The sequence below is a fragment of the Oncorhynchus keta genome, unplaced genomic scaffold, assembly GCF_023373465.1.
Source record: "Oncorhynchus keta strain PuntledgeMale-10-30-2019 unplaced genomic scaffold, Oket_V2 Un_scaffold_23083_pilon_pilon, whole genome shotgun sequence".
NCBI classification, from domain to species: domain Eukaryota; kingdom Metazoa; phylum Chordata; class Actinopteri; order Salmoniformes; family Salmonidae; genus Oncorhynchus; species Oncorhynchus keta.
Genome location: NW_026290873.1, coordinates 350,001 through 376,607, shown reverse-complemented (window position 1 = coordinate 376,607; position 26,607 = coordinate 350,001). Strand labels below are relative to the sequence as shown.

Below are 26,607 nucleotides of genomic sequence, written 5' to 3'. Positions count from 1 at the left end.
TACTACAGTCATTATTGCTACCTTCATTAATACTACCTTCATTAATACTACATTCATTACTACTACAGTCATTACTGCTACCTTCATTAATACTACAGTCATTACTGCTACCTTCATTAATACTACCTTCATTAATACTACCTTCATTACTACTACAGTCATTACTGCTACCTTCATTACTACTACCTTCATTAATACTACCTTCATTAATACTACCTTCATTACTACTACAGTCATTACTGCTACCTTCATTACTACTACCTTCATTAATACTACCTTCATTAATACTACCTTCATTACTACTACAGTCATTACTGCTACCTTCATTACTACTACCTTCATTAATACTACCTTCATTAATACTACCTTCATTAATACTACCTTCATTACTACTACAGTCATTACTGCTACCTTCATTACTACTACCTTCATTAATACTACCTTCATTACTACTACCTTCATTAATACTACCTTCATTAATACTACCTGCATTACTACTACAGTCATTACTGCTACCTTCATTAATACTACCTTCATTAATACTACCTTCATTAATACTACCTTCATTACTACTACCTTCATCACTACTACCTTCATTACTACTACAGTCATTACTGCTACCTTCATTACTACTACCTTCATTAATACTACCTTCATTACTACTACCTTCATCACTACTACCTTCATTACTACTACCTTCATTACTACTACCTTCATCACTACAACCTTCATCACTACTACCTTCATTACTGCCATCTTATAAGGCCCAACATCACAAGGGATGTGCATTCGACCATCAACGCTACTAAAAAGCACAAATAAATTGATAGTGGATAGAGAATACTGTAATACACTATTATCCATGTTCCTACTAGCTGACGTCATGGTGCCTGCCATTGGCAATCTGTCCATCCCACAGCATGGGGACCAGGGATCAGTAGACCTGTAGGCTTCACCACTCTGTGGTAGACTCGCTATGTCTGACAGATCAGCTCCCTGAGGAGTGTGTGTGCATGTGTTTCTGTTTGTGTGTGCGTGTTTGTGTGTGTGCGTGCTCCCCTCCCCCTCAGAGCAGTCCAACCGACATTGGATTCCTTCTCCCCTCTCTCCCCATGGGGAGACAGGTCTCATCTCACAGCTGAGTACACACTTTCTCAGGCTCTCTCCCTCTATCTTTCTCCCTCTCCCGATCTCTATCTCTCACTCTTTTCCCCAGTGTCCCTTTCTCAATTTCTCTCCCTCCCTCCATTGTCTCATGACCTCAATCTCTCTTATTGCTCTGCTCCATGTCCCTCTCTCCCTCTCTCTCTTTCTCTATAGCAATCTCCTTCTGCTTTCGCTCACCCTCTCTATTTCTCTATCACTCCCTCTCTTCCAGGCTCCTTTTTCATTGTCTCACCCACTCAGCTTTACTCTTCCTCTCTCCAGCCCCGCACTGCTTTCTCAAAATGACCATCTCTTCTCCTCTACTCTACACCTCATAGTCTACTACACCATGTCCCCAGCCTCTCCTCTCTCCTCTCTCTCCTCCTCTCCCTGTCTCCTCCTCTCCACTTTCACCTTCTGCCTGTCTCCTCCTCCACCTGTCTCCTTCTCTACCTGTCTCCTTCTCTACCTGTCTCCTCCTCTCCACTCTCTCCTTCTCTACCTGTCTTCTCCTCTCCACTCACTCCTCTCTCTCCTCCTCTCCCTGTCTCCTCCTCTCTCTCCTCCCCTCCCTGTCTCCTCCTCTCCACTCACTACTCTCTCTCCTCCTCTTCCTGTCTCCTCCTCTCTCTCCTCCCCTCCATGTCTCCTCCTCTCCACTCACTACTCTCTCTCCTCCTCTCCCTGTCTCCTCCTCTCTCTCCTCCTCTCCCTGTCTCCTCCTCTCTCTCCTCCCCTCCCTGTCTCCCCCTCTCCACTCACTCCTCTCTCTCCTCCTCTTCCTGTCTCCTCCTCTCTCTCCTCCTCTTCCTGTCTCCTCCTCTTCTCTCTCCCTGTCTCCTCCTCTCTCACATCCTCTCCACTCACTCCTCTCTCCCTGTCTCCTCCTCTCCACTCTCTCTCTCCTCCTCTCCTCTCTCTCCTCCTCTCTCCTCCCCCTATAAGACACATTGCTTTAGGTTGGCTTTATTCTGCTCTGTAATAATGGCACCAGCAGAGCAATCTGTCCCTGGCTTGGCAGACTGTGGGTTTAACAAGACAACGATGAGTAACTGATCATTCTCAGCAACCCCTGTGTGACTGGGCTGATTGACTATTATACATTACAGGGCCAAGCCAGAGAAAACACACTGATTAACCAGTGCTTCAGTTGTATTCCCATTATGGTGCTGCCGGCACACTTGAGAAACGGACCTCTGCAATGTTTCTCTCTACCTCCCTCTCTCCCTCTCACTTACTCTCTCTTTCTCTGTCTCTCTCTCTCTCCCTCTCACTTACTCTCTCTCTCTCCCTCCCTCTCACTAACTTTCTCTCTCTCTCTCTCTCTCTCCCTCTCACTTACTCTCTCTTTCTCTGTCTCTCTCTCTCTCTCTCTCTCTCTCTCTCTCTCTCTCTCTCTCTCTCTCTCTCTCTCACTCCCTGTCTCTCTCACTTACTCTCTCTTTCTCTGTCTCTCTCTCCCTCCCTCTCACTTACTCTCTCTTTCTCTGTCTCTCTCTCTCTCTCCCTCCCTCTCACTTACTCTCTCTCTCTCCATGTCTCTCTCACTTACTCTCTCTCTCTCTCACTTACTCTCTCTCTCTCTCTCTCTGTCTCTCAATCTCCCTGTTCATCTCTTTACCCAAAGTCACTGGCTTCCATGCATATGCATGAGGTTTCCTTGGATGAGCACTCAAGAGACAGTATGTGTGTGTGACGACCATGTCAGAGACAGTACAGTGTGTGTGTGTGTGTGTGTGTGTGTGTGTGTGTGTGTGTGTGTGTGTGTGTGTGTGTGTGTGTGTGTGTGTGTGTGTGTGTGTGTGTGTGTGTGTGTGTGTGTGTTCAACACGGTACCCGGGGAAAAACCACTCTGGTTCAACACGGTACCCGGGGAAAAAGCACTCGGGTTCAACACGGTACCCGGGGAAAAAGCACTCGGGTTCAACACGGTACCCGGGGGAAAAACCAGCCTGGCGCGTAACACGAAACATGTAACAAAACAGTTCCACACAAAGACATGGGTTAAACAGAGGGAATATATATGTAGGGTGATTAGGGAATGTAAACCAGGTGTGTGGGGAAACAAGACAAAACAAATGGCTAGAAGGCCGGTGACGTCGACCGCCGAACAAGGAGAGGAGCCGACTTCGGCGGAAGTGGCGACATCCATTTAGCTGGGTTTCCTCTTGTTTCACTACAGATAAACCAGAACCAGGCTGAACTGTGTGATGTTGTAGTTTTAAACTACTAAATATCACATAAAACACATGTAATGTACACAACAACTGAAATATTTGATGAAAGTATAGTCATGTGAATAAATAGTTAATGAGTGATAAGCAGCACTGGGCTAAGCAGCACTGGGATAAGCAGCACTGGGCTAAGCAGCACTGGGCTAAGCAGCACTGGGATAAGCAGCACTGGGCTAAGCAGCACTGGGATAAGCAGCACTGGGCTAAGCAGCACTGGGATAAGTAGCACTGGGATAAGCAGCACTGGGCTAAGCAGCACTGGGATAAGCAGCACTGGGCTAAGCAGCACTGGGCTAAGCAGCACTGGGATAAGCAGCACTGGGATAAGCAGCACTGGGATAAGCAGCACTGGGATAAGCAGCACTGGGATAAGCAGCACTGGGATGAGCAGCACTGGGCTAAGTAGCACTGGGATAAGTCAGCACTGGGCTTACAGCAGCACTGGGATAAGCAGCACTGGGCTAAGCAGCACTGGGATAAAAAGCACTGGGCTAAGTAGCACTGGGATGAGCAGCACTGGGATAAGTAGCACTGGGATGAGCAGCACTGGGATAAGCACTCCTGCACTGGGCTACACTCTGCAGCTCCTGGGATAAGCAGCACTGGGATAAGCAGCACTGGGATAAGCAGCACTGGGCTAAGCAGCACTGGGATAAGCAGCACTGGGATAAGCAGCACTGGGATGAGCAGCACTGGGCAGTCACTCCCATCATAGGAATTCTAGTCATTGTTTGATTCTGTGCTGTTACAGCATTCAACCAAAATAATCGAAAACACAGATTATTTCTTAATAATCTAATCAAAACCTAACCGACCTCAAAAAGCACTAATGTCTCAGCTCTAATCATTAAGCAGACAGGTTTTAGAGCTCAGAGAGAATGCCTACAAGGCATCGGTGCTGGGGAGCCCTGCAGGGAACAGACTATGGCAGCAGGACTCCTGCTCTCTCCACCTCCTACACTCTGCCTCTCCTGTCCCCTGTCGACCACAGCTCCAGACAGGTGGAAATCCCCCACAATCCCTGAGCTTATCTCACACCGCTCAATCAGACCACAGCCCCAACCTGGCCACCTCTGGCTCCAACACCACACCAGACCCCAACCCGCTCTGTGTGTGTGTGTGTGTGTGTGTGTGTGTGTGTGTGTGTGTGTGTGTGTGTGTGTGTGTGTGTGTGTGTGTGTGTGTGTGTGTGTGTGTGTGTGTGTGTGTGTGTACAGTGTGACCAGACCTACTGACACACAGTACAGATATAACAGACCAGGCCTACTGACACACAGTACAGATAGGACCAGACCTACTGACACAGAGTACAGATATAACAGACCAGGCCTACTGACACACAGTACAGATATAACAGACCAGACCTACTGACACACAGTACAGATATAACAGACCAGACCTACTGACACACAGTACAGATATAACAGACCAGGCCTACTGACACACAGTACAGATATAACAGACCAGACCTACTGACACACAGTACAGATATAACAGACCAGACCTACTGACACACAGTACAGATATAACAGACCAGACCTACTGACACACAGTAGACACAACAGACCAGACCTACTGACACACAGTACAGACATAACAGACCAGACCTGCCTTGTCTCCCTGTACTCTAACACAATGACTGTCCTACAACAAAACTGCACGGATGCACAACATGGTCTCAGAGCATTTCGTATCATTCTATATGTACATCTGAGACACTCCATTTAGGTTGACATGTTACAATTTGTATGGTATGTATTCATTTGTGGATGTCCATCATCCATTTCGTATGTTGTGTTAGCAATTACCATCCATATGATATGTTAAGAATTACAAATCGTACAATGTGGTATTATTTTGAAAAACATACAATATGTTACGAATTACAATTCGTACGTGGGACGAATTTAAATAACCTAGGTGGCTATTGTTAACGTTAGCTAGCTCTAGGGGTCAGGGTAAGGGGTTAAAGTTAGGGTTAGAGGAAGGTTTAAGTAACATGGATTCACATTTACTATGTTACGTCTGATGTATGAGACCAGTCTGGGATGTACTACTGTTTCAGCCTAACACTAGAAACCACACTAATACATTTAGATAGAGGAGGGGTAATGGAACAGCCCTGTACAGTACCACCACCCCTCCTCCATACCCTTCTCCTCTCCCGCCACTTTCCCTCCTCTCACCCACGTCTCTGAGGACAGCCCCTGTCGGCACCACGAGCCAAAGGTGTGGGCTGATTATGAGCCCAGCCAGTCAGCCAGCCAGCCAGCCAGTTCTCCCAACCACTCTCCTGTCAAGGCCTCCACACTCCCAGCCCCCCACACACACACACACACACACCCACACTAAGCCCCCAGCCCCCACATTAATCAACTAAGCCTCCTGCATTATTAACATGTCCCAGAGAGAGAGAGATATACCATGCAGCATCCACACTGAGAGGGAGGACCACAGACATGTCCTGAGAGAGGGAGGACCACAGACATGTCCTGAGAGAGGGAGGACCACAGACATGTCCTGAGAGAGGAGAGGACCACAGACATGTCCTGAGAGAGGGAAGACCACAGACATGTCCTGAGAGAGGGAGGACCACAGACATGTCCTGAGAGAGGAGAGGACCACAGACATGTCCTGAGAGAGGGAGGACCACAGACATGTCCTGAGAGAGGAGAGGACCACAGACATGTCCTGAGAGAGGAGAGGACCACAGACATGTCCTGAGAGAGGGAAGACCACAGACATGTCCTGAGAGAGGGAGGACCACAGACATGTCCTGAGAGAGGAGAGGACCACAGACATGTCCTGAGAGAGGGAGGACCACAGACATGTCCTGAGAGAGGAGAGGACCACAGACATGTCCTGAGAGAGGAGAGGACCACAGACATGTCATGAGAGAGGAGAGGACCACAGACATGTCCTGAGAGAGGGAGGACCACAGACATGTCCTGAGAGAGGAGAGGACCACAGACATGTCCTGAGAGAGGGAGGACCACAGACATGTCCTGAGAGAGGGAGGACCACAGACATGTCCTGAGAGAGGGAGGGATAGAGGAGGAGGTACCAGGAGAAGACAAGGAGAGGGATAATAACAAGCCAAGCAGCAGGAAGAGGGAAAGAGGAGGTGAGGAGAGCACTAATCCATAGATATTTAGACAGAGGGGGAGAAGCTAAAGCTTGTAGAGGTCCCTTTAGCTGGTCCGGGGTCAGACCATATTATTAGGCTTTCAACACTCAGTAAGCAGACATGACCACCACCACTGATCCTGAGACTGTATGTCACTCAACAAGAGATAAAATGTCTAGTGGACAATATAAATGGGCTGACTGGTAGTCAAAACCTGAACAGAGGTTAATAGTATTCATAGGAGGGCGCTGCTCATCATCCTTGGCCTGGCGATCTGATTGGCTCCTGCTGACTGTGCACCCTGCCACTCCAGCGTCTAGACATATTGACCCGCCCTCTCACTGTCACGTCCCCTGCTGGTTGGTTGACAGGGCCATGTCTCCTGCTGGTTGGTTGACAGGGCCGTGTCTCTTTCTGGTTGGTTGACAGGGCCATGTCTCCTGCTGGTTGGTTGATAGGGCCATGTCTCCTACTGGTTGGTTGACAGGGCCATGTCTCCTGATGGTTGGTTGACAGGGCCATGTCTCCTACTGGTTGGTTGACAGGGCCATGTCTCCTACTGGTTGGTTGACAGGGCCATGTCTCCTGCTGGTTGGTTGACAGGGCCATGTCTCCTGATGGTTGGTTGACAGGGCCATGTCTCCTACTGGTTGGTTGACAGGGCCATGTCTCCTGATGGTTGGTTGACAGGGCCATGTCTCCTGCTGGTTGGTTGACAGGGCCATGTCTCCTGATGGTTGGTTGACAGGGCCATGTCTCCTGATGGTTGGTTGACAGGGCCATGTCTCCTGCTGGTTGGTTGACAGGGCCATGTCTCCTACTGGTTGGTTGATAGGGCCATGTCTCCTAATGGTTGGTTGACAGGGCCATGTCTCCTGATGGTTGGTTGACAGGGCCATGTCTCCTGCTGGTTGGTTGACAGGGCCATGTCTCCTGATGGTTGGTTGACAGGGCCATGTCTCCTGATGGTTGGTTGACAGGGCCATGTCTCCTACTGGTTGGTTGACAGGGCCATGTCTCCTGATGGTTGGTTGACAGGGCCATGTCTCCTGATGGTTGGTTGACAGGGCCATGTCTCCTACTGGTTGGTTGACAGGGCCATGTCTCCTACTGGTTGGTTGACAGGGCCATGTCTCCTGATGGTTGGTTGACAGGGCCATGTCTCCTACTGGTTGGTTGACAGGGCCATGTCTCCTACTGGTTGGTTGACAGGGCCATGTCTCCTACTGGTTGGTTGACAGGGCCATGTCTCCTACTGGTTGGTTGACAGGGCCATGTCTCCTACTGGTTGGTTGACAGGGCCATGTCTCCTACTGGTTGGTTGACAGGGCCATGTCTCCTACTGGTTGGTTGACAGGGCCATGTCTCCTACTGGTTGGTTGACAGGGAAATCTCTCCTACTGGTTGGTTGATAGGGCCATGTCTGTTGCTGGTTGGTTGATAGGGCCATGTCTCCTACTGGTTGGTTGACAGGGCCATGTCTCCTACTGGTTGGTTGACAGGGAAATCTATCCTACTGGTTGGTTGACAGGGAAATCTCTCCTACTGGTTGGTTGATAGGGCCATGTCTCCTGCTGGTTGGTTGACAGGGCCATGTCTCCTACTGGTTGGTTGACAGGGCCATGTCTCCTACTGGTTGGTTGACAGGGCCATGTCTCCTACTGGTTGGTTGACAGGGCCATGTCTCCTACTGGTTGGTTGACAGGGCCATGTCTCCTGCTGGTTGGTTGACAGGGCCATGTCTCCTACTGGTTGGTTGACAGGGCCATGTCTGTTGCTGGTTGGTTGACAGGGCCATGTCTCCTACTGGTTGGTTGACAGGGCCATGTCTCCTACTGGTTGGTTGACAGGGCCATCTCTCCTACTGGTTGGTTGACAGGGCCATCTCTCCTACTGGTTGGTTGACAGGGCCATGTCTGTTGCTGGTTGGTTGACAGGGCCATGTCTCCTACTGGTTGGTTGACAGGGCCATGTCTCCTACTGGTTGGTTGACAGGGCCATCTCTCCTACTGGTTGGTTGACAGGGCCATCTCTCCTACTGGTTGGTTGACAGGGCCATGTCTGTTGCTGGTTGGTTGACAGGGCCATCTCTCCTACTGGTTGGTTGACAGGGCCATGTCTCCTACTGGTTGGTTGACAGGGCCATGTCTCCTACTGGTTGGTTGACAGGGCCATCTCTCCTACTGGTTGGTTGACAGGGCCATGTCTGTTGCTGGTTGGTTGACAGGGCCATGTCTGTTGCTGGTTGGTTGACAGGGAAATCTCTCCTACTGGTTGGTTGACAGGGCCATGTCTGTTGCTGGTTGGTTGACAGGGCCATGTCTGTTGCTGGTTGGTTGACAGGGCCATGTCTGTTGCTAGTTGGTTGACAGGGCCATGTCTGTTGCTGGTTGGTTGACAGGGCCATGTCTCCTACTGGTTGGTTGACAGGGCCATGTCTCCTACTGGTTGGTTGACAGGGCCATCTCTCCTACTGGTTGGTTGACAGGGCCATGTCTGTTGCTGGTTGGTTGACAGGGCCATGTCTGTTGCTGGTTGGTTGACAGGGCCATGTCTGTTGCTGGTTGGTTGACAGGGCCATGTCTGTTGCTGGTTGGTTGACAGGGCCATCTCTCCTACTGGTTGGTTGACAGGGCCATGTCTGTTGCTGGTTGGTTGACAGGGCCATCTCTCCTACTGGTTGGTTGACAGGGCCATGTCTGTTGCTGGTTGGTTGACAGGGCCATCTCTCCTACTGGTTGGTTGACAGGGCCATGTCTGTTGCTGGTTGGTTGACAGGGCCATGTCTGTTGCTGGTTGGTTGACAGGGCCATGTCTGTTGCTGGTTGGTTGACAGGGCCATCTCTCCTACTGGTTGGTTGACAGGGCCATGTCTGTTGCTGGTTGGTTGACAGGGCCATCTCTCCTACTGGTTGGTTGACAGGGCCATGTCTGTTGCTGGTTGGTTGACAGGGCCATCTTTCTACTGGTTGGTCTGACAGGGCCATGTCTGTCACTGGCTGCTTGACAGGGCCATGTCTGTTGCTGGTTCTAAAACAGGGCCATGTCTGTCCCTGGTTGGTTGACCCCATCTCTCCTGCTGGTTGGTTGACAGGGCCATGTCTCCTACTGGTTGGTTGACAGGGCCATGTCTGAACTGGTTGCAACCTTTTGGCCATCTTCCTTCTGGTTAAAGATATGAAAGGGCCATGTCTTTGGTTGGAATGAACAGGGCCATGTTTCCTGTTAGTTGGTCTGTTGCTGTGCTGGTCAAGACTTCACTGAGCTGCTTTCTCTGCTACCTTCACTCTCATCTAAAACACAGCCAGATGTTGTCCCCTCACAGTCAACCCTCACCTTACCCACTGACAGGCAGCAGTAAGGTACAACCACTACTCTACCACCACATACAGTGCCTTGCGAAAGTATTCGGCCCCCTTGAACTTTGCAACCTTTTGCCATATTTCAGGCTTCAAACATAAAGATATAAAACTGTATTTTTTTGTGAAGAATCAACAAGTGGGACACAATCATGAAGTGGAACGACATTTATTGGATATTTCAAACATTTTTAACAAATCAAAAACTGAAAAATTGGGCGTACAATACAATACATTATCACACCACTACTCTACCACCACATATCTACAATACAATACATTATCACACCACTACTCTACCACCACATATCTACAATATAATACATTATCACACCACTACTCTAACACCACATATCTACAATACAATACATTATCACACCACTACTCTACCACCACATATCTACAATACAATACATTATCACACCACTACTCTACCACCACATATCTACAATATAATACAATACATTATCACACCACTATCTACCACCACCACTATCTACACCACATACAATACATTATCACACCACTACTCTACCACCACATATCTACAATATAATACATTATCACACCACTACTCTACCACCACATATCTACAATACAATACATTATCACACCACTACTCTACCACCACATATCTACAATACAATACATTATCACACCACTACTCTACCACCACATATCTACAATACAATACATTATCACACCACTACTCTACCACCACATATCTACAATACAATACATTATCACACCACTACTCTACCACCACATATCTACAATACAATACATTATCACACCACTACTCTACCACCACATATCTACAATACAATACATTATCACACCACTACTCTACCACCACATATCTACAATACAATACATTATCACACCACTACTCTACCACCACATATCTACAATACAATACATTATCACACCACTACTCTACCACCACATATCTACAATACAATACATTATCACACCACTACTCTACCACCACATATCTACAATATAATACATTATCACACCACTACTCTACCACCACATATCTACAATACAATACATTATCACACCACTACTCTACCACCACATATCTACAATATAATACATTATCACACCACTACTCTACCACCACATATCTACAATACAATACATTATCACACCACTACTCTACCACCACATATCTACAATACAATACATTATCACACCACTACTCTACCACCACATATCTACAATACAATACATTATCACACCACTACTCTACCACCACATATCTACAATACAATACATTATCACACCACTACTCTACCACCACATATCTACAATACAATACATTATCACACCACTACTCTACCACCACATATCTACAATACAATACATTATCACACCACTACTCTACCACCACATATCTACAATATAATACATTATCACACCACTACTCTACCACCACATATCTACAATACAATACATTATCACACCACTACTCTACCACCACATATCTACAATACAATACATTATCACACCACTACTCTACCACCACATATCTACAATACAATACATTATCACACCACTACTCTACCACCACATATCTACAATACAATACATTATCACACCACTACTCTACCACCACATATCTACAATACAATACATTATCACACCACTACTCTACCACCACATATCTACAATACAATACATTATCACACCACTACTCTACCACCACATATCTACAATACAATACATTATCACACCACTACTCTACCACCACATATCTACAATACAATACATTATCACACCACTACTCTACCACCACATATCTACAATACAATACATTATCACACCACTACTCTACCACCACATATCTACAATACAACAATATTACAACATTACAATGTACGTGTATGTGGAGTGAGTGTGTATGTAGAGTGTGTGTGTTAGTGTGTGTGTGTGTGTTAGTGTGTGTGTGTGTGTGTGTGTGTGTATGCGCATCTCTTCACAGTCCACGTTATTCTATAAGGTGCAGTTTTCCCCAAATTACTTAATGTGGAATAGAGTTCCATGTAGTCATGTCTCTATGTTGTACTGTGTGTTTCCCAGAGTCTGTTCTGGACTTGGGGACTGTGAAGAGGCCCCTGGTGGCATGTCTTGTGGGATATGCATGTGTGTGTGTGTGTGTGTGTGTGTGTGTGTGTGTGTGTGTGTGTGTGTGTGTGTGTGTGTGTGTGTGTGTGTGTGTGTGTGTGTGTGTGTGTGTGTGTGTGTGTGTGTGTGTGTGTGTGTGTGTGTGTGTGTGTGTGTGTGTGATATGCATGTATGTGTGTATGTGTGTGTATGCGTGTGCGTGCATGCAGAGCTATGACGTAGAGACAGACATCTTGCCTCCATTTCTGTAATTCACCCTCTCTGTGTCAAATCCCTCTTTCAGACCTAATGAATCCAGAGGGGAACACAGCCTGCCAATCAGAGCTGCTGCCGATGAAGACAGAGCAAGAGAAGAGCTGAGGACCAAGGCATGAGAGCAGCGAGCCGACTCAGCCGAGGCCAACGATGGGCTGTTTATTTAACAGGTTACTAAAAGGATGACATGGTAGCTGCGAGACGCTACGCCGAACCTCTCGTAACAGTGTTTTCTCTCGTCTCTCGCCTGTCGTTTTGAACCAGTGTTTATTTATTTGGCGGTAAAGTATGTTATGTGGTGCCAATGGTGCACTTCTATAGGCTGCTTAAGGGAGTTGGGTCATGTGCATCCTAATCAACAGGGATGGAGATTAATCCTGTTATGGAACTAAAGGACCGGGGGGGGGGACCCCAACACTTCACCAATCTCCTTTGTTCTCTTCCTTCCTAGGTTGTCACAGAGACACAGACACAGATACACACATACGGCACATGCAGATAAACACACACAGACTGCCATGTTTCTGAACCTCTGGAGTAGGAGGTTCCTCTGTATACAGAATGGGTAGGAAATCAGCGCTCTCTCACACACACACACACACACACACTTTCAGTAGAGACCCGACTGAGGCCCTGGAGCGAGCAGCAGGCAGGAAAGTGGAACCGGGGGAGGGGCTTGAGAGAACAGGGAGATGTTGTCATGGGAACGACAGCGGGGAAACAGTGCTAGAGGGGAGGTGGCTGCATTACAACAGAACAGTGGACAGATGATGCAGCTGGTCAGTATACTGTGTGTGTGTGTGTGTGTGTGTGTGTGTGTGTGTGTGTGTGTGTGTGTGTGTGTGTGTGTGTGTGTGTGTGTGTGTGTGTGTGTGTGTGTGTGTGTGTGTGTTCAGTCTGGAGCAACACCCAGGGCTCATTGCTCCAGCAGCACAGACCCCATAAAGCCAGGCTCTCCACAGCAGCAGGGATTATCACACATTAGACAGGGTTTCCCCACATCTAATCTGTCTCAAAGTGTTGGGGGACTGTCATCTTTCTAATCTGTCTCTAAGTGTTGGGGGACTGTCATCTTTCTAATCTGTCTCTAAGTGTTGGGGGACGGTCATATTTCTAATCTGTCTCTAAGTGTAGGAGGGGACGGTCATCTTTCTAATCTGTCTCTAAGTGTAGGAGGGGACGGTCATCTTTCTAATCTGTCTCTAAGTGTAGGAGGGGACGGTCATCTTTCTAATATGTCTCTAAATGTAGGAGGGGACGGTCATCTTTCTAATCTGTCTCTAAGTGTAGGAGGGGACGGTCATCTTTCTAATATGTCTCTAAATGTTGGGGGACGGTCATTTTTGCCAGTTGAGATTGTTTAATCTGCTCGGATGTGACATCCATACCATCACTGTGGCACTGGGACGTGACATTCTGTCGTCACTAGGGGAATTATCCTCCACAATAACAGGATGAATGGGATTGGGGCGCACTGTACTGTACAAACCCACTGTACTGTACAAACCCACTGTACTGTACAAACCCACTGTACTGTACAAACCCACTGTACTATACAAACCCACTGTACTGTACAAACCCACTGTACTGTACAAACCCACTGTACTGTACAAACCCACTGTACTATACAAACCCACTGTACTGTACAAACCCACTGTACTGTACAAACCCACTGTACTGTACAAACCCACTGTACTGTACAAACCCACTGTACTGTACAAACCCACTGTACTGTACAAACCCACTGTACTGTACAAACCCACTGTACTGTACAAACCCACTGTACTGTACAAACCCACTGTACTGTACAAACCCACTGTACTGTACAAACACACTGTACTGTACAAAACAAACACACTGTACTGTAAAAACAAACTCACTGTACTATACAAACACACTGTACTGTACAAACACACTGTACTGTACTGTACAAACACACTGTACTGTACAAACACACTGTACTGTACAGACACACTGTACTGTACTGACACACTGTACTGTACTAACACACTGTACTGTACTGACAAACCCACTGTACTGTACTAACCCACTGTACTGTACAAAACCCACTACTGTACTGTACAAACCCACTAACTATACAAACACTGTACTGTACAAACCCACTGTACTGTACAAACCCACTGTACTGTACAAACCCACTGTACTGTACAAACCCACTGTACTGTACAAACCCACTGTACTGTACAAACCCACTGTACTGTACAAACCCACTGTACTGTACAAACTGTACTAACACAAACCCACTGTACTGTACAAACCCACTGTACTGTACAAACCCACTGTACTGTACAAACCCACTACTGTACTGTACAAACACAACAAACCCACTGTACTGTACAAACCCACTACTGTACAAACCCACTGTACTGTACTGTACTGTACAAACCCACTGTACTGTACTGTACAAACCCACTGTACTGTACAAACCCACTGTACTATACAAACTATACAAACCCACTGTACTGTACAAACCCACTGTACTGTACAAACCCACTGTACTATACAAACCCACTGTACTGTACTGTACAAACACACTGTACTATAAAACCCACTGTACTGTACAAACCCACTGTACTGTACAAACCCACTGTACTGTACAACACACTGTACTGTACAAACCCACTGTACTGTACAAACACACTGTACTGTACAAACCCACTGTACTGTACAAACCCACTGTACTGTACAAACCCACTGTACTACTGTACAAACCCACTGTACTGTACAAACCCACTGTACTGTACAAACCCACTGTACTGTACAAACCCACTGTACTGTACAAACCCACTGTACTGTACAAACCCACTGTACTAACAAACACTGTACTGTACAAACCCACTGTACAAACCCACTGTACTATACAAACCCACTGTACTGTACTGTACAAACCCACTGTACTGTACAAACCCACTGTACTGTACAAACCCAACCCACTGTACTGTACAAACCCACTGTACTGTACAAACCCACTGTACACTGTACTGTACAAACCCACTAAACTGTACACAAACCCACTGTACTGTACAAACCCACTGTACTGTACAAACCCACTGTACTGTACTGTAAAACCCACTGTACTATACAAACCCACTGTACTGTACAAACCCACTGTACTGTACAAACCCACTGTACTGTACAAACCCACTGTACTATACAAACCCACTGTACTGTACTGTACAACCCACTGTACTACAAACCCACTGTACTGTACAAACCCACTGTACTGTACAAACTGTACTGTACACCCACTGTACTGTACAAACCCACTGTACTGTACAAACCCACTGTACTGTACTAAACAAACACACTGTACTGTACAAACCCACTGTACTGTACAAACCCACTGTACTGTACAAACCCACTGTACTGTACAAACCCACTGTACTGTACAAACCCACTGTACTGTACAAACACACTGTACTGTACTGTACAAACCCACTGTACTGTACAAACCCACTGTACTGTACAAACCCACTGTACTATACAAACCCACTGTACTGTACAAACCCACTGTACTGTACAAACCCACTGTACTGTACAAACCCACTGTACTGTACAAACACACTACTGTACTGTACAAACCCACTGTACTGTACAAACCCACTGTACTGTACAAACCCACTGTACTGTACAAACCCACTGTACTGTACAAACCCACTGTACTGTACAATACAAACCCACTGTACTATACAAACCCACTGTACTGTACAAACCCACTGTACTATACAAACCCACTGTACTGTACAAACCCACTGTACTGTACAAACCCACTGTACTGTACTATACAAACCCACTGTACTGTACAAACCCACTGTACTGTACAAACCCACTGTACTGTACAAACCCACTGTACTGTACAAACCCACTGTACTGTACAAACCCACTGTACTGTACAAACCCACTGTACTGTACAAACCCACTGTACTGTACAAACCCAAACCTGTACACAAACCCACTGTACTGTACAAACCCACTGTACTGTACAAACCCACTGTACTGTACAAACCCACTGTACAAACCCACTGTACTGTACAAACCCACTGTACTGTACAAACCCACTGTACTGTACAAAAACCACTGTACTGTACTGTACAAACCCACTGTACTGTACAAACCACACTGTACTGTACAAACTGTACTGACACACTGTACTGTACAAACAACTGTACTGTACAAACCCACTGTACTGTACAAACACCTGTACTGTACTGTACAAACCCACTGTACTGTACTACAAACCCACTGTACTACAAACTGTACTGTACTAACAAACCCACTGTACTGTACAAACCCACTGTACTGTACAAACCCACTGTACTGTACAAACACACTGTACTGTACAAACACACTGTACTGTACTGTACTAACACACTGTACTGTACAAACCCACTGTACTGTACAAACCCACTGTACTGTACAAACACACTGTACTGTACAAACCCACTGTACTGTACAAACCCACTACAAACACTGTACTGTACAACAAACCACTGTACTGTACAAACCCACTGTACTGTACAAACCCACTGTACTGTACAAACCCACTGTACTGTACAAACCCACTGTACTGTACAAACCTGTACACTGTACAAACCCACTGTACTGTACAAACCCACTGTACTGTACAAACCCACTGTACTGTACTACAAACCCACTGTACTGTACAAACCCACTGTACTGTACAAACCCACTGTACTGTACAAACCCACTGTACTGTACAAACCCACTGTACTGTACAAACCCACTGTACTATACAAACCCACTGTACTGTACAAACCCACTGTACTGTACAAACCCACTGTACTGTACAAACCCACTGTACTGTACAAACCCACTGTACTGTACAAACCCACTGTACTGTACAAACCCACTGTACTGTACAAACCCACTGTACTATACAAACCCACTGTACTGTACAAACCCACTGTACTGTACAAACCCACTGTACTGTACAAACCCACTGTACTGTACAAACCCACTGTACTGTACAAACCCACTGTACTGTACAAACCCACTGTACTGTACAAACCCACTGTACTATACAAACCCACTGTACTGTACAAACCCACTGTACTGTACTGACCCACTGTACTGTACAACAAACCCACTGTACTGTACAAACCCACTGTACTGTACAAACCCACTGTACTGTACAAACTGTACAAACCCACTGTACTGTACTGTACAAACCCACTGTACTGTACAAACACACTGTACTGTACAAACCCACTGTACTGTACAAACACCTGTACAAACTGTACTGTACAAACACACTGTACTGTACAAACAAACCACTGTACTGTACAAACCCACTGTACTGTACTGTACAAACACTGTACTGTAAACTGTACTAACACACTGTACTGTACAAACAACACACTGTACTGTACTAACAAACACTGTACTGTACAAACCCACTGTACTATACAAACCCACTGTACTGTACTGTACTAACACACTGTACTGTACCAACACACTGTACTGTACTAACACACTGTACTGTACTGTACTGTACTGTACAAACACACTGTACTGTACCAACACACTGTACTGTACAACACACTGTACTGTACTAACACACTGTACTGTACTGTACTGTACTGTACAAACACACTGTACTGTACAAACAACACACTGTACTGTACTGTACAAACACACTGTACTGTACTGTAACCCACTGTACTGTACAAACCCACTGTACTGTACTGTACTGTACTGTACTGTACTGTACTAACAAACACTGTACTGTACAAACCCAACACACTGTACTGTACAAACACACTGTACTGTACTGTACAAACCCACTGTACTATACAAACACTGTACTGTACTGTACTAACACACTGTACTATACAAACCCACTGTACTGTACAAACCCACTGTACTGTACAAACACACTGTACTGTACTAACACACTGTACTGTACTGTACTAACACACTGTACTGTACTAACACACTGTACTGTACTAACACACTGTACTGTACTAACACACTGTACTGTACAAACACACTGTACTGTACTAACACACTGTACTGTACTGTACTGTACTGTACTGTACCAACACACTGTACTGTACTAACACACTGTACTGTACTGTACCAACACACTGTACTGTACTGTACTAACACACTGTACTGTACAAACACACTGTACTGTACTAACACACTGTACTGTACTGTACTAACACACTGTACTGTACTGTACCAACACACTGTACCTAACACACTGTACTGTACACTGTACTGTACTGTACTAACACACTGTACTGTACTAACACACTGTACTGTACTAACACACTGTACTGTACTGTACTACACACTGTACTGTACCAACACACTGTACTGTACTAACACACTGTACTGTACTGTACTGTACTAACACACTGTACTGTACCAACACACTGTACTGTACCAACACACTGTACTGTACTAACACACTGTACTGTACCAACACACTGTACTGTACTGTACTGTACCAACACACTGTACTGTACTGTACTAACACACTGTACTGTACTAACACACTGTACTGTACTGTACTGTACTGTACTGTACTGTACTGTACTGTACTGTAACACACTGTACTGTACTGTACTGTACCAACACACTGTACTGTACTAACACACTGTACTGTACTGTACTGTACTGTACTGTACTGTACTAACTGTACTGTACTAACACACTGTACTGTACTGTACTGTACTGTACCACACTGTACTGTACTAACACACTGTACTGTACTAACACACTGTACTGTACTAACACACTGTACTGTACTGTACTAACACACTGTACTGTACAAACACACTGTACTGTACTGACACACTGTACTGTACTGTACTAACACACTGTACTGTACTGTACCAACACACTGTACTGTACTGAACACACTGTACTGTACTAACACACTGTACTGTACTAACACACTGTACTGTACTGTACTAACACACTGTACTGTACCAACACACTGTACTGTACTAACACACTGTACTGTACTGTACTAACACACTGTACTGTACCAACACACTGTACTGTACTAACACACTGTACTGTACTGTACTACTAACACACTGTACTGTACAAACACACTGTACTGTACTGTACTGTACTAACACACTGTACTGTACTAACACACTGTACTGTACTGTCCATCCATCCATCCATCCACTGTACAGTGGACTACTGTACTATACTAACATATGTACTGTACTGTATTGCCGTACTGTACTGGCTGACTGACTGGCTGAGTGGAAAGGAAGGCTGACTGGATGACTGTACTGTACACTGACTGGTTGGCTGACTGGACAAACACACTGGAAGGCTGGTACTGAGCTGGAAGGCTGGCTGACTGTGGACCAACACACTGTAGCTGACTGGAAGACTAGCTTGACTGGTAAGGCTGGTACTGAACACACTGGAAGGCTGGCTGTACTAGTGGAAGGCTGGCTGAGTGGAAGGCTGGCAGAGTGGAATCCATCTGGCTATCTAGTGGAAGGCTATCTGAGTGGAAGGCTGACTGACTGGATGACTGACTGACTGTGGAAGGCTGGCTGAGGCTGGCTGAGTGGAAGGCTGGCTGGCTGAGTGGAAGGCTGGCTGAGTGGAAGGCTGGCAGAGTGGAAGGCTGGCTGAGTGGAAGGCTGGCAGAGTGGAAGGCTGGCTGAGTGGAAGGCTGGCTGAGTGGAATGCTGGCTGAGTGGAAGGCTGGCTGAGTGGAAGGCTGGCTGAGTGGAAGGCTGGCTGAGTGGAAGGCTGACTGAGTGGAAGGCTGACTGAGTGGAAGGCTGGCTGAGTGGAAGGCTGGCTGAGTGGAAGGCTGGTTGAGTGGAAGGCTGGCTAATTGGAAGGCTGACTGCATCAACCTGCTCTCCATAGCTCACTGGTCAGCACAGATCAGAAAGAGGGAGAGGAGAGAGGAGAGGGAAGGAAAAGAGAGGGAGGGAGGAGAGGAGAGAGGGAGAAGAGAGAGGAGAGGGAAAGAAGAGAGAGGGAGGGAGGAGAGGAGAGAGGGAGGAGGGAGGAGAGGAGAGAGGGAGGAGAGGGGAAGGAGAGAGAGAGAGAGATGAGAGAGGGAAGAGAGGAGAGAGGGAGGAGAGGAGAGAGGGAGGAGAGGAGAGAGGAGATGAGAGGGGAAGAGAGGAGAGGGAGAAGAAGAGAAAGGGAGGGACGAGAGGAGAGAGGGAGGAGAGGAGAGAGGGAGGAGAGGGGAAGAAGAGAGAGGGAGGGAGGAGAGGAGAGAGGGAGGAGAGGAGAGGAGAAAGGAGAGAAAGGGAGGAGAGGAGAGAACACATATCTACACACAACACACAGATGTCTCTAAAACAGACACAATGCAGAGCTGTGAATCACTCCATCTGCCAACTATCTGAGGAGGAATGGGAGACAAACCCACTGTGTTCCCACAGTCAGTCAACAGTCAATATCACGAGGCAGTATGTGTAACCTTCAGTATACAGCGTGTGCTTATGATTATACTCCCCAACGTTTCTCCTGTCATCTAGGCCCAGAAAATAAAGCCCCTCCCTTCCTCTCTCAGACTGAATCAATAGAAGGAAGAGCTGAGTGATCAAACATTAAAGTCAGAAAAGTTATTTTTTTCTCCAGGAACTTTGTCTTTGTGAACTTTGTGAGTCAGAAACAAGGTGAAGTAGCGAACCAACCCGTGGCTGGCTGACTGGCTGGCTGGCTGACTGGCTGGCTGGCTGGCTGGCTGACTGGCATCTGCCACATTAAGACAAGGCGAGAGAGAGAGACAGAGAGAGTCATAGCCCATTGAATTGAAATAGAAGGAGAGAGTCCAGTCTCTACTTACCCAGTAAGAACATACTGTTAGTGGCAGCAGACTCTTTGCTCTCTGGTCAGTGGAATATTCCAATCCTGTCCTTCAGTTGATTTCAGAACAACAGACGTGTCCTATCACAGTAATACCATGTCACAGTCACAGGAACCCAGACGAACACTGAAACTAACCAGACTGCAGAAATACTCCCAGACAAACAGCTCTGAGTTGAACCCAGCAACTCAACCCTGGAAAAGTCACTAGAGAGAGAGAGAGACTGACTGACAGACTGCACAGAACGAAGCCTGGGAGCCGACTGAGGAACTCGGTGCGTACTTCCTCGCAATAAAAACAAAAAGGCATTTCAAATGGCTACTAAAATGGGGGGATTTCCTCAGAACAGTCAGAGTCATCTTGAAAACATTAAAGGAACTGGTAGCCAAATTCCTGTTGGTTTGGAAACAACTGTGGTGGGAGGACAAGAGTTTAGCTGGCCCCCTCTCTCTTTGTGTTCTGGAGGGGGTGGAGTGGGAGAGTTGGACCCCCCAGGGACTGGAGCGCGGGGGCCCGTCTGATCAGAACCAGAGAGCCAGGCTGTAGCTGGAGCCAGGCCAGAGCAGGACTGGAGGGCTGGGGGAAAGTGTCAGCACTACACGCCTCCAACACTATGCACACTGCGTGCCTGTGGAGGGACTTTAGTGGATGTGGTCAGAGCGGGGGAGAAACGGACAGAGGGCGCGAGAGAGAGAGAGAGGGAGAGAGAGATAGAGAGGAAGAGAGGGTACGAGAGATAGAGAGGGAGAGAGGGCGCGAGAGATAGAGAGGGAGAGAGGGTACGAGAGATAGAGAGGGAGAGAGGGTACGAGAGATAGAGAGGGAGAGAGAGATAGAGAGGGAGAGAGGATACGAGAGATAGAGAGAGAGAGGGTACGAGAGATAGAGAGGGAGAGAGGGTACGAGAGATAGAGAGGGAGAGAGGGTACGAGAGATAGAGAGGGAGAGAGAGATAGAGAGGGAGAGAGAGAGGGAGAGAGGATACGAGAGATAGAGAGAGAGGGTACGAGAGATAGAGGAGAGAGGGGGAAAGGGTGTGTAGGGTAATATACAGAGAGAGGGAGAGGGAGAGAGTAGAGGTAATATACAGGAGAGATAGAGAGGGAGAGAGGGCGAGAGAGATAGAGAGAGAGGAGAGAGGGGAGGGAGAGAGACAGGAGAGAGGGGGAGAAGGGTGTGTACAGAGAGGTAATATACAGGAGAGAGGGAAAAGAGAGAGGTAATATACAGGAGAGAGGGGAAAGGGTGTGTACAGTAGAGGTAATATACAGGAGAGAGGGGAAAAGGGTGTGTACAGTAGAGGTAATATACAGGAGAGAGGGGAAAAGGGTGTGTACAGTAGAGAGGTAATATACAGGAGAGAGGGGAAAAGGGTGTGTACAGTAGAGAGGTAATATACAGGAGAGAGGGGAAAAGGGTGTGTACAGTAGAGGTAATATACAGGAGAGAGGGGAAAAGGGTGTGTACAGTAGAGGTAATATACAGGAGAGAGGGGAAAAGGGTGTGTACAGTAGAGAGGTAATATACAGGAGAGAGGGGAAAAGGGTGTGTACAGTAGAGGTAATATACAGGAGAGAGGGGGAAAAGGGTGTGTAGAGGTAATATACAGGACAGTAGAGAGGTACAGTAGAGGTAATATACAGGAGAGAGGGGAAAAGGGTGTGTACAGTAGAGGTAATATACAGGAGAGAGGGGAAAAGGGTGTGTACAGTAGAGGTAATATACAGGAGAGAGGGGAAAAGGGTGTGTACAGTAGAGGTAATATACAGGAGAGAGGGGAAAAGGGTGTGTACAGTAGAGGTAATATACAGGAGAGAGGGGAAAAGGGTGTGTACAGTAGAGGTAATATACAGGAGAGAGGGGAAAAGGTGTGTACAGTAGAGGGTAATATACAGGAGAGAGGGGGGAAAAGGGTGTGTACAGTAGAGAGGTAATATACAGGAGAGAGGGGAAAAGGGTGTGTACAGTAGAGGTAATATACAGGAGAGAGGGGGAAAGGGTGTGTACAGTAGAGGTAATATACAGGAGAGAGGGGAAAAGGGTGTAATACAGTAGAGGAGGTAATATACAGGAGAGAGGGAAAAGGGTGTGTACAGTAGAGGTAATACAGGAGAGAGGGGAAAAGGGTACAGGAGAGGTAATATACAGGAGAGAGGGGAAAAGGGTGTGTACAGTAGAGAGGTAATATACAGGAGAGAGGGGAAAAGGGTGTGTACAGTAGAGGTAACATACAGGAGAGAGGGGAAAAAAAGGTGTGTACAGTAGAGGTAATATACAGGAGAGAGGGGAAAAGGGAGAGGGGAAAAGGGTGTGTACAGTAGAGAGGTAATATACAGGAGAGAGGGGAAAAGGGTGTGTACAGTAGGGTGTGTACAGTAGAGGTAATATACAGGAGAGAGGGGAAAAGGGTGTGTACAGTAGAGGTAATATACAGGAGAGAGGGGAAAAGGGTGTGTACAGTAGAGGTAATATACAGGAGAGAGGTAATATACAGGAGAGAGGGGAAAAGGGTGTGTACAGTAGAGGTAATATACAGGAGAGAGGGGAAAAGGGTGTGTACAGTAGAGGTAATATACAGGAGAGAGGGGAAAAGGGTGTGTACAGTAGAGGTAATATACAGGAGAGAGGGGAAAAGGGTGTGTACAGTAGAGGTAATATACAGGAGAGAGGGGAAAGGGGAGAGAGGGGAAAGGGTGTGTACAGTAGAGGTAATATACAAGAGAGGGGAAAAGGGTATACAGGAGAGAAGGAAAAGGGTGTGTACAGTAGAGGTAATATACAGGAGAGAAAAGGGGAAAAGGGTGTGTACAGTAGAGGTAATATACAGGAGAGAGGGGAGAAGGGGAAAAGGGTGTGTACAGTAGAGGTAATATACAGGAGAGAGGGGAAAAGGGTGTGTACAGTAGAGGTAATATACAGGAGAGAGGGGAAAAGGGTGTGTACAGTAGAGGTAATATACAGGAGAGAGGGGAAAAGGGTGTGTACAGTAGAGGTAATATACAGGAGAGAGGGGAAAAGGGTGTGTACAGTAGAGGTAATATACAGGAGAGAGGGGAAAAGGGTGTGTACAGTAGAGGTAATATACAGGAGAGAGGGGAAAAGGGTGTGTACAGTAGAGGTAATATACAGGAGAGAGGGAAAAGGGTGTGTACAGTAGAGGTAATATACAGGAGAGAGGGGAAAAGGGTGTGTACAGTAGAGGTAATATACAGGAGAGAGGGGAAAAGGGTGTGTACAGTAGAGGTAATATACAGGAGAGAGGGGAAAAGGGTGTGTACAGTAGAGGTAATATACAGGAGAGAGGGGAAAGGGTGTGTACAGTAGAGGTAATATACAGGAGAGAGTGCATATACAGGAGGGAAAAGGGTGGTGTACAGTAGAGGTAATATACAGGAGCAGTAGAGGTAATATACAGGAAAAAGGGTGTGTACAGTAGAGGTAATATACAGGAGAGGGGAAAAGGGTGTGTAGAGAGGGAGAGAAAGGGTGTGTACAGTAGAGGTAATATACAGGAGAGAAAAGGGTGTGTACAGGAGGGAGAAAAGGGTGTGTACAGTAGAGAGGTAATATACAGGAGAGAGGGGAAAAGGGTGTGTACAGTAGAGGTAATATACAGGAGAGAGGGGAAAAGGGTGTGTACAGTAGAGGTAATATACAGGAGAGAGGGGAAAAGGGTGTGTACAGTAGAGGTAATATACAGGAGAGAGGGGAAAAGGGTGTGTACAGTAGAGGTAATATACAGGAGAGAGGGGAAAAGGGTGTGTACAGTAGAGAGGTAATATACAGGAGAGAGGGGAAAAGGGTGTGTACAGTAGAGGTAATATACAGGAGAGAGGGGAAAAGGGTGTGTACAGTAGAGGTAATATACAGGAGAGAGGGGAAAAGGGTGTGTACAGTAGAGGTAATATACAGGAGAGAGGGGAAAGGGGAAAGGGTGTGTACAGTAGAGGTAATATAATATACAGGAGAGAGGGGAAAAGGGTGTGTACAGTAGAGGTAATAGAGAGGGGGGAAAAGGGTGTGTACAGTAGAGGTAATATACAGGAGAGAGGGGAAAAGGGTGTGTACAGTAGAGGTAATATACAGGAGAGAGGGGAAAGGGGTACAGGAGAGAGGTAATATACAGGAGAGAGGGGAAAAGGGTGTGTACAGTAGAGGTAATATACAGGAGAGAGGGGAATACAGGGAGTGGGGAAGTAGACAGTAATATACAGGAGAGAGGGGAAAAGGGTGTGTACAGTAGAGGGTAATATACAGGAGAGAGGGGAAAAGGGTGTGTACAGTAGAGGTAATATACAGGAGGGGAAAGGGTGTGTACAGGGGAAATACAGGAGAGAGGGGAAAGGGGTGTGTACAGTAGAGGTAATACAGTAGAGAGGGGAAAATGTGTACAGGAGAGAATATACAGGAGAGAGGGGAAAAGGGTGTGTACAGTAGAGGAGAGAGGGGATATACAGGAGAGAGGGGAAAAGGGTGTGTACAGTAGAGAGGTAATATACAGGAGAGAGGGGAAAAGGGTGTGTACAGTAGAGGTAATATACAGGAGAGAGGGGAAAGGGTGTGTACAGTAGAGAGGTAATATACAGGAGAGAGGGGAAAGGGGTGTGTACAGTAGAGGTAATATACAGGAGAGAGGGGAAAAGGGTGTGTACAGTAGAGGTAATATACAGGAGAGAGGGGAAAGGGGTGTGTACAGTAGAGGTAATATACAGGAGAGAGGGGAAAAGGGTGTGTACAGTAGAGGTAATATACAGGAGAGAGGGGGGGAAAAGGGTGTGTACAGTAGAGGTAATATACAGGAGAGAGGGGAAAAGGGTGTGTACAGTAGAGGTAATATACAGGAGAGAGGGGAAAAGGGTGTGTACAGTAGAGGTAATATACAGGAGAGAGGGGAAAAGAGGGTGTGTACAGTAGAGGTAATATACAGGAGAGAGGGGAAAAGGGTGTGTACAGTAGAGGTAATATACAGGAGAGAGGGGAAAAGGGTGTGTACAGTAGAGGTAATATACAGGAGAGAGGGAAAGGGTGTGTACAGTACAGTAATATACAGGAGAGAGGGAAAAGGGTAATATAATATACAGGAGAGAGGGGAAAAGGGTGTGTACAGTAGAGGTAATATACAGGAGAGAGGGGAAAAGGGTGTGTACAGTAGAGGTAATATACAGGAGAGAGGGGAAAAGGGTGTGTACAGTAGAGAGGTAATATACAGGAGAGAGGGGAAAAGGGTGTGTAATATACAGGAGAGAGGGGAAAAGGGTGTGTACAGTAGAGGTAATATACAGGAGAGAGGGGAAAAGGGTGTGTACAGTAGAGGTAATATACAGGAGAGAGGGGAAAAGGGTGTGTACAGTAGAGGTAATATACAGGAGAGAGGGGAAAAGGGTGTGTACAGTAGAGAGGTAATATACAGGAGAGAAGGGGTGTGTGTGTGTATGTGTGTGTGTGAGAGGGGAAAAGGGTGTGTACAGTGTGTGTGAGAAGTGTGTGTGTGTGTGAAAAGTG

General features: G+C 46.7%; 1 protein-coding gene and 1 long non-coding RNA gene across 13 annotated transcripts in view; one reads left to right on the top strand and one right to left on the bottom strand.

Moving 5' to 3' along the window:
• LOC118383629 (BAH and coiled-coil domain-containing protein 1-like) overlaps positions 1–21,829 on the bottom strand; it is a 129,348-nt gene extending 107,519 nt beyond the window's left edge. Inside the window, 1 exon segment of the mRNA XM_052515347.1 lies at positions 21,085–21,829. Coding sequence (XP_052371307.1) covers positions 21,085–21,097 — 13 coding nt within the window. The 5' untranslated portion in view covers positions 21,098–21,829.
• Positions 21,830–22,348: 519 nt separating this feature from the next.
• Positions 22,349–25,863, top strand: LOC127928198 (uncharacterized). Of its 12 annotated transcripts, none has more exons than XR_008130866.1 (5): positions 22,361–22,451; positions 22,538–22,665; positions 23,241–23,328; positions 24,667–25,006; positions 25,681–25,863. It is a non-coding gene; the product is annotated as an uncharacterized LOC127928198 (long non-coding RNA). The 12 variants fall into 12 exon arrangements; XR_008130855.1 differs by having other exon boundaries at positions 22,361–22,537; positions 22,578–22,665; XR_008130858.1 differs by having other exon boundaries at positions 22,361–22,579; positions 22,622–22,665; positions 23,243–23,328.
• Positions 25,864–26,607: the final 744 nt, after the last annotated feature.